Source organism: Octopus sinensis, linkage group LG23, assembly GCF_006345805.1.
Source record: "Octopus sinensis linkage group LG23, ASM634580v1, whole genome shotgun sequence".
NCBI classification, from domain to species: domain Eukaryota; kingdom Metazoa; phylum Mollusca; class Cephalopoda; order Octopoda; family Octopodidae; genus Octopus; species Octopus sinensis.
This window is the reverse complement of record NC_043019.1, coordinates 22,705,298-22,717,311: the sequence shown is the minus strand read 5'-3', so window position 1 is coordinate 22,717,311 and position 12,014 is coordinate 22,705,298. Positions and strand designations below refer to the sequence as shown.

Genomic DNA, 12,014 nt, shown 5'->3' with positions numbered 1-12,014 from the left:
AAATTGGTGACTTCTTAGAAGACGAATATTTAGATGAATCCTATTTGAGTCTCCATAAATTTGTGCCTCATCAATCTCCTGATCTCGATCTTAAGATTATGGAATATCACAGACAACACATGTGAGTGACTCTTCTCTCTTTCTCCTCTTTAATGTTGTTTCATATTATGACACAGATGTAATATTGTTTGTCTTACATGAAGATTGTCTTTTTTGTTACTGTTGTATCACATACAAGTTTGATGTTACTTTTTTGTTTGACACAGATCTGACACTGTTTGTCACATATGTAACATCGTTTGTGTTACGTAAAGATCATCTGTGTTTTTTACTGTTTTTACTGTTGTATTACATGAGTAATCTCTTTGATGGTATTTGTGACACTTATAACACTGGTTACATAATGATTTCTTGATTGTGTAATCGTTAATTATTTGTACCACATCTTAAGTGTGTCACTGGATCAAAGGGTGGGAGAGTCAAGAGGGAGTCTATGTCTACTCATGACTATGTAAGCACCCAAATCAATTAGTGCAAACATGGTACATGTGACCAGGCCATATACTCCCAGTTCTGTTTAATAAGACTGTGTTACATAATGAAGAATTTCTTCTGCTGTTTAATGTAACTCTTGGTATCACACAATTAAACATTTGATACCAACCAACCCACCCACCCAGGTTTTAAAATGTCCTGAGTATGCCAAATGTCACAACCACATCCTTACACACTAGTATCTTCCAGTAGAAATTGAGGGCCCAAGGCATGGCAAGTGCATTTTATGAAGAGCTAAAACTCTCTTTTCTACTATAAACTAAAAACTTCCAGAATGTAATTTTGGATGAGATTTAGCTGCTGTTTCTAGCAGGTCGAGCAACCATTTAAAACAGTGGTTTTCAACCATTTTTTGGATCCCTTTGGACCCCATTATGAATCCCTTTGTTTACTATTTTATTCTTGTGCCCCCCCCCCCCCCCCCACATAGCCATTCAATGTTTAAAAACTAATTTTAAAGATATTTCTTTCAAAATTCCTATTTTGTTATTCAATTCACTCATTCACTTCCATTTGTTGAACTACAAATGTCAGAGAAAGAAACCTAGATGTTTCTTGCAATACACACATTTAAATCAAAACTTTTCGTGGACCCTTAAAATATTACTGTGGGTCCCCAGTTTACTATTTTGCTAGTTTGGACCCCAAAAAATCATATATGGACCTGGTTGTTTGTTCCTTCTCGAGCCATGCCTGGATCATAAGGGCCAGTTTCCCGGTTTCTTGGCGTATAGGTTCCCCACCTGGATGGGACACCTGTCCATTGCAGGTGAGCTGCAAGATGCAGGAGGAAAGAGGGAGAAAAAGTTGTGGCGAAAGAGTCAGCAGAAGTTTGCCATTACCTTCTGTCGGAGTCGTGTGGAGCTTAGGTGTTTTCACTCATAAACACACACATCGCCTGATCTGAGATTCAAACTCGCGATCCCTCGACCGCGAGTCTGCTGCTCTAACCACTAGGCCATGTGCCTCCACATGGACCTGGTTGAGAACTATTGGTTTAGATGCTCCCTCATTGACTTGTCACAAGACCTCATGAAACCTTGTGACACATTTTATGCTACATAATGCATTTTTAGGTCTGTGTAACATTTTGCAACACTGTTACATCATCCTCATCTTTAGGTAAATTTCTCTTGTCACAAGTAACTGAGAGATCCTTATTTCTAGTTAATAACATTTTGTGCCACGTGTATATTTCTTTGTGTATATGTATTTCAAGGGCATAAGTTACATTGTGATGAATTTTGTATCAAACATATTAGAAAATTATTCTCTTTGTTTCATGTTGCATCACATGTAAGTCACAAACCTCTGTCACTCATTGTCTCACCTGTGACACGTACACACCTATGTAGCAAATATGTCTTTATAGTTTTACTTCTGTGTGACATGTAACTTATGAGTAGCCTTGTAGGTGGTTTCTGTAACATGTAAGTAATGAGTTCTCTTTGTAGCATAGTGTGTGCCTATGTGATGTAACACACACACAAGTAACTCCATGTGTGACATGTAATAAATCAACACGTATCACAAACTCTCTCTCTCTTTCTATTTGCTAATTTTTCTCTGTCTTTGTCTTTCTGTCTCCTGTTGCTGTGTTCAGTGGCCAAGGTCCTTCGGAGGCTGACTTAAATTTATTAGATACAGCAAGGAAAGTAGAACAATATGGAATAAGAAATTTTCCAGCGAAGGTGAGTTCTGAAGGAAATTTTTGTGTTTTTCTTATATTTAATTAGGTTCCTTTTTATTTATTTTTTTTTTTTGTGTGGTGGGGGTAGGGAGATTTCAGAAGCTTGATAATGAAAATCATGGTATTGTTGCTGCTGCTGTTGTAATTTGATTTCATTTCATTGCAACTTTCTTCTTTGATTACCTAAGTTTTTTTTCTGACAACAGTTTTGAGTTTTTCTCATTGTCGTGATAATAATAAGGATGAGGAGGAGGAAGAGGAGACTGGGAGTGATGTAAAGCATTTAAGCATTTGTCATCATCCTTCTCCTTCAATATTATTGCTGTTGTTATTGTCATTGTCAATGGTACTGTCATCATCATCTTCATCGCCATCTTGATTATCACTACCATCATTATCACCACTGACATCATCATCACCATCACCATCATCATCATCATCACCTTCCTTGTCATTAATGCTACTGGCAATGTTACTGTCATCACTAGCATTGAGAATCATCACTATCATCATCATTACCATTGTTACAATCATCGCCATCATTGCTCCTATCTCTGTCATCATTGCCGTTACCATGAACAACGACCATTGTTTGTCGTCATCACTCTTGACACCACCACAAATATCACAGTTTATCATCATCATCATCATCATCAACAAAGAGCCATATATCTAGTCGGGAGAAGATGCCCAGACATGGATAAAACAGTTCTTACATCAACAACAGTCGTTGCCATTATTCTCCTAATCATCTTCAACATTATTGCTGTTATTGTTGTCGTTGTCCTTTTTGTTAATTCTACATACATGCACACACGCTTTCTCTTACTATTTTTCATTCCTCTCCTTTTCCTTTTTGAACTCCTTTCTCTTCTCTCTATTCTGTCTCTTACTCTGTCATTCTCTGCTTTCTCTGTCTAATCTCTGTTTTGCTAATCTGTCTCTCTCACTTTCTCTCTCTCTCTCTCTCCCCCCACAGGACCATGAAGGCGTTCATCTTAGTCTATCGGTAGCACACATGGGTATTGTTGTATTCCAAAACCTGACTAAAATCAACACATTTTCATGGGCCAAAATTAGAAAACTAAGTTTCAAACGCAAAAAATTTCTGATCAAGCTTCATCCTGAAAACTATGTAAGTATTCTTTCTCTGTTTCTTTTTTTTGTGTGTTGTTTGTTGTTGCTGCTGCTGCTGTTGTTGTTGTTAAAGGTGGCAAGCTGGCAGAATCGTTAGCACGCCGGGCAAAATGCTTAGCGGTATTTTGTCTGCCGCTACATTCTGAGTTCAAATTCTGCCGAGGTCGACTTTGCCTTTCATCTTTTTGGTGTCAATTAAATAAGTACCAGTTGCGCACTGGGGTCGATATAATCGACTTAATCCATTTGTCTGTCCTTGTTTGTCCTCTCTGTGCTTAGCCCCTTGTGGGTAGTAAAGAAATAGATATTTCGTCTGCCGTTACGTTCTGAGTTCAAATTCCACCGAGGTCTCCTTTGCCTTTCATCCGTTCGGGGTCGATTAAATAAGTACCAGTTGCGCACTGGGGTCGATATAATCGACTTAATCCATTTGTCTGTCCTTGTTTGTCCTCTCTGTGTTTAGCCCCTTGTGGGTAGTAAAAAAATAGATATTTCGTCTGTCGTTACGTTCTGAGTTCAAATTCCACCGAGGTCGACTTTGCCTTTCATCCTTTCGGGGTCGATAAATTAAGTACCAGTTACGCACTGGGGTCGATGTAATCGACTTAATACCTTTGTCTGTCCTTGTTTGTCCCCTCTATGTTTAGCCCCTTGTGGGTAGTAAAGAAATAAGAACTGTTACCATGCCAAGCAGAATGCTTAGCGGCATCTCATCCATCTTTAGATTCTGAGTCACAAACTCCGCCGAAGTCGACTTTGCCTTTCATCTTGTTGGAGTCGATAAAATAAGTACCAGTTGAGCACTGGAGTTGATGTAATTGACTTAGCCCATTCCCCAAACCTGCTGGCCTTGTGTCAAAATTTGAAATCATTATTATTCTTATTAGAATCATTGCTGCATTTTGTTATTGTGTGAGTGTGTGTGTGTGAGAGCTGATCAAGCCACCTTTAGTGACACCATATTTTACACATCCATTTGCTGTCGACTCTTTCATTACATAACAAAGATTAACCATTTACCATTTGTCAAATATACTTGGCACTCTGTTGATTACAATGACGAGTGTCCCAGTTGATCTGATCAATGGAACAGACTGCTCACAAAATTAACGTGCATGTGGCTGAGCACTCCACAGACACACATATCCTTAACATAGTTCTGAGGGAGATTCAGCATTTCACAGAATATAACAAAGCTAGCTCTTTGAAATACAGGTACAATTCCCTTTTGCCTGCTGAGTGGAGTGGAGCAATATGAAATAAAGTGTCTTGCACAAGGATATTACGTATCACCAGGAATTGAACTCACAGCCTTATGATCATGAGCCAAATACCCTGACCACTAAACCACACACTGCTTATTTACTCTTTACTCTTTTACTTGTTTCAGTCATTTGACTGCGGCCATGCTGGAGCACCGCCTTTAGTCGAGCAAATCGACCCCGGGACTTATTCTTTGTAAGCCCAGTACTTATTCTATCGGTCTCTTTTGCCGAACCGCTAAGTGACGGGGACGTAAACACACCAGCAATGCTAGGGGGACAAACACAGACACACAAACACACACGCATATATATATATATATATACGACATGCTTCTTTCAGTTTCCGTCTACCAAATCCACTCACAAGGCATTGGTCGGCCCGGGGCTATAGCAGAAGACACTTGCCCAAGATGCCACGCAGTGGGACTGAACCCGGAACCATGCGGTTGGTTAGCAAGCTACTTACCACACAGCCACTCCACATTATTTTCAATTAATCATGCCTCATCTCTTACTCCAAGATTTCAGTGATGTAATTATGTTTGAAATGGCAATCTAGGGTAAAGTGTAAGAGACCGGATCTGGCTGGTTTGAACATAAAACAGGTAGAGAATATTTGGGGTGTATATGGCCAGGGTTAAGTATATATTTGTTAAAGCATATTCAAGAGGGTGGGAGAGGCATGGCTGTGGGGTTAACAAGGTCGTTTTACAACCTCTTGGTTTTGGGTTCGATTCTAATGTGCAGCAGCACCTTGGACTAATTTCTTCTATTGTCTAGCCTTGGGCTGACTCGTAGTCTTCTCACTGCCGTTTTGGTTGATGGAAATAGTGTAAAAGATTGTGTGTGTAAAAGGCATGTAGCCTGCCAATTAGGGTGTTGACCAGAAGATACATGTATGTATGTACATACATACATGCATACATATATAAACACACATACATGTTTGTTTGTTTGTGTGTGTGTGTATGATTTGATTAATGAGAGAGACAGAAACTACATTTGTTTAAAAACCCAGTGAATGTGCTTCACCGGAAAACTACCAGGTGTATTATATATGTGTATACACACACACACAACAGAGATATTATATGATTATATTTTATGTAAACACGTGCGTGTGTGTCTATATCATCATCATCATCATTTAGCGTCCGTTTTCCATGCTAGCATGGGTTGGAACGGTTCAACTGGGGTCTGGGGAGCCGAAGGCTGCACCAGGCCAGTCAGATCTGGCAGTGTTTCTACATGGACCCTTCCTAACGCCACCACTCCGAGAGTGTAGTGGGTGATTTTATATGTGCCACCACAGGTGCCAGACGAGGCTGGCGAACGGCCACGCTCGGATGTGTTTTTATTTGCCACCGACACAGGTGCCAGACGAGGCTGGCAGACGGCCACTCGGATGTGTTTTTATGTGCCACGACACAGGTGCCAGATGAGGCTGGCGGACGGCCACGATCGGATGGTGTTTTTACGTCCCCAAAGCACGGAGGCCATCTCGGCCACGTTCGGATGATTTTCTTGTGTGCCACCGGCACTGGTACCACAAGATACAAATTCCATGATGTTCATCTATTTTGATTTGGTTTGATTTGATTTTCACTTGCCTCAACAGGTCTTCACAAGTGTCACAAGAAGGAAGGTATGCACAGGTATATTTATATATACACGTGTGTGTCTATATATATATATGCATATACGTGTGTGTGTTTCTATATACACACACAACTGAGATATTATATGACTATATATATATATAGGTTTGGTTGTACAAACAGAATTTAAAACATGTGTATTCTGTATATATATATATATACACACGCACACACAAATGTATATAGGTACAAGCATGGTTCTGTGTGTGTGTAACTGGCTTCTTTCAATTTCCCTTCTATCAAATCCACTTGCACAGCTTTAAGTCAGCTTGGTGCTATAATGGAAGACACTTGCCCAAAGTCCTACACAGAGGGACTGAACTGGAAACCAAATGATTGGGAAGCAAGCTCCTTATCCAAATAGCCTGGCTTTTATTTGCTTCCTTTTGTTGTTGCCAACATAAGAACACATTGTGGTGGCATGGGGAACAAAATCACTTGAACAGTAAGGTTCGACTGTTGTTTCTAGCAGGTCAAATATCCACACAAAAGAGAAGGAAGGGCCAGTTGAGTGTGATATAGTTTTGAATTATTTATTGCTGTTTACTGATAACTGACAAATCCACAGCAACTGGTGTTAGTTGGACGGTGAGGAAGGATTAACTAAACATGACTGCTCACACAGCAAAATGACAAATTGCTTTTCTAATATGAACAAACATACATACACAGTTTTCACTGACACACACACACACACACACACACAATCTCATACGCTCACACTTAAACTCTCTCTCTCTTACTCACACACATATATAGATGCAAGCACACCCTCTCACTCACATATACACTCTAATTCTCTTATACATACACACACTCGCACTCTTTCTCACTCATACACACGCACACACACACACACACACACACATGCACACTCAGTATTCTGTATTTAAAACATTTCATTCTGCTTTGAATTAATTTAGTCATAAACAAACATGGCTGTATTTGTCTCACAATCCCATGATTCCATGTTCATTCCTATTGGACAGCCATATTGAGGACACATGTCCTTCGTTATGGCCTTGGATCAACCAAAACAGTGTAAAAAACTATACAACACCCTGCTATGTGGTTTATGGAAATGGCTCTCACATTAACCAGGCACTGCTTTAAAAACAAATTTAATTACTCCCCAGTTTTTTTCATCGATGTGAAAATGGTGGCACGTAAAAAGCACCAATCCGATCGTGGCCATTGCCAGCCTCGCCTGGCACCTGTGCCGGTGGCATGTAAAAAGCACCCACTACACTCACGGAGTTGTTGGCATTAGGAAGGGCATCCAGCTGTAGAAACACTGCCAGATCAGACTGGAGCCTGGTGCAGCCTTCTGGCTTCCCAGATCCCGGTCAAACCATCCAACCCATGTTAGCATGGAAAACGGACGTTAAACGATGATGATGATGAAAACAAGATTGTTGTGTATGTTTCATGTGAGGGTGGATGAGTGTATACTTTTAGGTGCATGCACGTGGTTGTGCGGGCGCACATGTGTAGGTATGAACATGCGTGCTTACGCGAATACTATGAACTTTTTTAACCTCTTACTTTTACTCCCTCCCCTCACTTAGCGGTCATTCAAATAGCTCTTTTGTCTTAATAACAGTCAAGCACACAGCAATTTCCCTTTGTATAACGGGCTTTTTCATAGCATTTTTTCCGATGGCCTGATAACTCAAGAAATGGCGGCGTGGATTTCCACCTCAGCATCCGAAACTCAGAGTTTTATCATAGCTATGGAATAATTGTCACATATTACATTTACAGATAAATTCCTCTATTTACATAATATCGAGGTCTCTTTCATTCTTTTGTTGTCTTACCATTTTTATAAATATATATATATGCACATACACACACCACACACTCTCTCTCTCTCTCTCTTTCTCACACATATATGATGTGCTTCCATACAGTTTCTGTCTACCAAATCCATTCACAAAGCATTGGTCAACCTAAAGCTTTTAGTAAAAGACACTTAAGTTGCCACATGGTGAAATTGAATTCCAAAACCACACAACGACACAGCAAACTAGTTTTGCATTCTTTTTTCTTCACCTTAATTATTTCTTATTCACCTTTGTCTTCCTCTCTTTCTCTTTGCTCAGGGTTACTACAAGGATATAGTGGAATTCTTCTTTGAGAGTCGGAACGAATGCAAAGGATTCTGGAAGAAATGTATAGAACACCATGCATTCTTTCGATGCCACACGGTGAAAAAACTACCACGGAATAAAACCCGTGTTGTGAGTCGAGGGTCATCGTATCGGTAAGTGACAATGGCACTGAGCAAGTTGATTTAATTTCAGAATTTTTTTGTCATTTAATTACATATCACTTGATAATGTCCTCTGTTTCAGAGTTGGTAGAACGGTTAAAAGCAAATACATTGAAAATATACATACATCCATTCATACACACAAACATACATACAAAAAGACAGACAGACACATCTACATACATACACATACTGAGTTATATGTATATATATATATATAAGAAGAAGGATTAATAAATCCTGGTAGCTATCTGTAACGCACTTATGTTAAATGAATTTGATTAGCTATATCCAGCCATCAGATACCAATAAATGTAAGTAGAATAAAAATCCAAGGTAATAGTTCATGCATGACAAGTTAATCCAAATATCACTTAGAAGAATTTCGAGAAGACAACAAGAATAAGAATGGAGAAGATCACATCTTTAATTGGTGATTACACCATAACATTACAGATGATTGTATCTATTGTGCCAGAATATTTAGATACAGAAAATGTATGTGTGTATGTGATCACCATCATCATCCAACCCATACTGGCATAGGGTGGATGGTTTGACAGAGTTCAACAAACCAGAGGCCTACCCCAAGCACCAGTGTCTGCTTTGCCATGGCTTCTATGCTGGGTGCCCTTCCTGAGACTAGCCATTTTGCAGTGTATACAGGGTACCTTATACACAACACTAGCACAAGTGAAGTCAACAAGTAACTTGCAAAACTGGGCTCCACAACTGGGGACTTAGTAGTATTGAAGGACGTGGCTTTATACCAGGAGATGAGAAGTTAGAATATGACAAAGGGACTGAAAGAGGTATCTTGTTGTAGAGGAGATACGTGGCTGCCATGGTTGGAAAAGGAGGGAAGATGGTGATGAAAAGGTATCAGAGGCATACCCTTGACTTACAGGGAGATGAACATCAGAGGAATGGTCCAGAGAATCGGACAGGGTGAATGGGGAGGCTTTTTGAATGGTCACAGGTTTTTTTTATTAAAAAAAGTCTCTGATTTACGGTGTAGTTTCTTACTTAAAATCAATGTTCAGACTTTTATGTGTGTGTGTGTGTGTATCTTGTTTCAGTTATTAGATTGTGCCCATTTTGGGGCACTGCCTTGAAGAATTTTTAGTTGAATGAATAAACCCCAGTATTTATTCTTAGTGCTTAGTTTATTGGTCTCTTTCACAAGTGTATGAAAAGAGAGAAAGATGGATGGATAGAGTTAGAGGTGAATGCAGCGAACGGTGAACCCAGGTGGAGGCGTGTTGTCATCATCATCATGTGAATGTATATAAGAGCCTTCTGAGATAAGCCTACGTACATACACAACCCTTCAAGATAGATAAATATGTTATAAATATACATTTATCTATGTTCTTGACCTTGGTTCTGCTTGGCAGCCAAAGAAAAAAAAAAAGAAAAAGAAACAAAAATAACAAATAAAACATTAACAATGTGTAAAGTGTATACGGAATTTTAAGTACTTTTTGATGCCTGAGTAAATTCCATGCATAATTATCTCATTGTAGAAAATTGGTTTTTATCTAACAAGTACTGCCAGACACAGCTGATTGAAAATAGAATCTTCGTACATAATTTTTTAAACTATATTATACCTATCCATCTGTCCATCCATCTGTGTGTATGTCTATCATCATCATCATCATCATCATCATTTAACATCTGCTTTCCATGCTGGCATGGGTTGGGTGGTTTGACTGAGGACTGGCAAGCCAGAAGGCTGCATCAGGCTTCAATCCGATCAAGGTTTCTACAGCTGGATGCCCTTCCTGACACCAACCACTCTGAGAGTGTAGTGGGTGCTTTTTACATGGTACTGGCACAGGAGCCAGTCAGGGTTCACTGGCACTGACCATGTTTGGATGGTGCTTTTTACATGCCACTGGCATGGGAGCCAGTCAGGGGGCACTGACATCAACCAGCTCACTTTTGCAACCACATGGTTTCAGGTTCAGTTCCACTACACAGCACCTTGGGCAAGTGTTCTGTTGCAAAGTTTCAGGCACCCCATGAATTTGACAAGTGGAGCCTGTGTGGAAGCCTGTCAGTAATAAATAAATAAATAAATCTTAATGTTTGTTTGTTTGTTTCCCCTCTCCCACCACCACACCTTGACAACTGGTGTCAGTTATGTTTGTTTTCAGCTCCGTAACTTCACAGTTCAGCAAAAGAAACTGATAGAATAAGTACCAAATTAAAAAAAAAGATCAGGTGTGACTCTGTTGTAAGAAGACTGCTTCCCAACCACATAGTTCTGGGTTCAGTCCCATTGCATGTCATTTTTTTGTATGTGATGTAGTGGTGTTGCAAAATTTAACTTATGTCCTTTGTATTGTATCAAAATTTCATGCATGCATTTGTAAAGTTGAGGAATTATTAAAAATTGAAACTCATCAGTGACTTTTGAGACACCCTGTCTATGTATATATATATATATAAATTTAGATTCAGATGAATATGGTACTTAAGTTGAAGGTACCAGAATTTAGTATGGCATTATCTATACAATTTAAAATAAGGTGATTATAATCAAAATAAGCAACTTATTTGGTGTGTGTATATATATATATATATATATATATATATATATATATATATACACACACACACGTGCATATGTGTGTGTTTGTATATGTATGTAGTTTTTATTTCTATTATTGTATTACTGCAGTGCTTGTACTAATCCGTTTCTCTATTGTCTTTCTTCTCTCCCCACTTATATTACAGGTATAGTGGTAAGACACAGAAGCAACTAATGGAATATGTCCGGGAGAATTATGTGAAGAAGCGACCTTTTGAAAGGTTCGTTGATTATACTTCTTTCTCTCCTTCTTTCCTTTCCCCTTATTATCTCTCTCTCTCACCCTCTTGCTCTCCCTCTCATTTTCTGAGATCTCTCTTTGTCTCTTTCGTGCTCTCTCATTTGTTTTCCTTTTTATTTCTTCTGATGTATTTATCTCTCTCCTGAGATGTGTATTAATATCAACACACATTCGCATGCATTCATATGTTTGTGTACATAGGAAAAGAGATGCTTGTTTGTACATATGCTACATACGGCCAGATTTGACTGTGCGCCTGGCTCCTGTACTATTCTCACACACTTGTGTCTGTGTATGCATTTGTGCATACATATCCTCAACCAGGCAACTTATAGTGTGGTTTAGTTAGCAATGTATACGCACAAATCTATTCTATCCAAATATACATTCATACAAATACATACTTGGAAAGGAGAACTTAAGCAAGCACAAACACAAGCTTACAGTTAATGTAAGTTTTGTAAGGAGTGGGGTGGGGGACACAGAAAGTAGGGGGGGCAGGATGGTGGGGTGGGGGTGGGGGGTTTGAAGATGATGGAAGCTAAAATCAATTTTCTTTTGTTACTTTGTATTTCAAGGTTTATTTGGCAATAA

The 12,014-nt window shown here is 39.2% G+C and overlaps 1 protein-coding gene across 1 annotated transcript in view; it reads left to right on the top strand.

Annotated features, from left to right (window-relative positions):
* LOC118767680 (FERM, ARHGEF and pleckstrin domain-containing protein 1-like) overlaps window positions 1-12,014 on the top strand; it is a 30,176-nt gene extending 18,162 nt beyond the window's left edge. The window contains exons 5-9 of the mRNA XM_036512647.1: window positions 1-121; window positions 2,159-2,246; window positions 8,411-8,571; window positions 11,326-11,400; window positions 11,999-12,014. The exon at window positions 1-121 is cut by the window's left edge and continues 3 nt beyond it. Of these exons, the coding sequence (XP_036368540.1) occupies window positions 1-121; window positions 2,159-2,246; window positions 8,411-8,571; window positions 11,326-11,400; window positions 11,999-12,014 (461 nt within the window). The remainder of the gene's footprint in view (window positions 122-2,158; window positions 2,247-8,410; window positions 8,572-11,325; window positions 11,401-11,998) is intronic.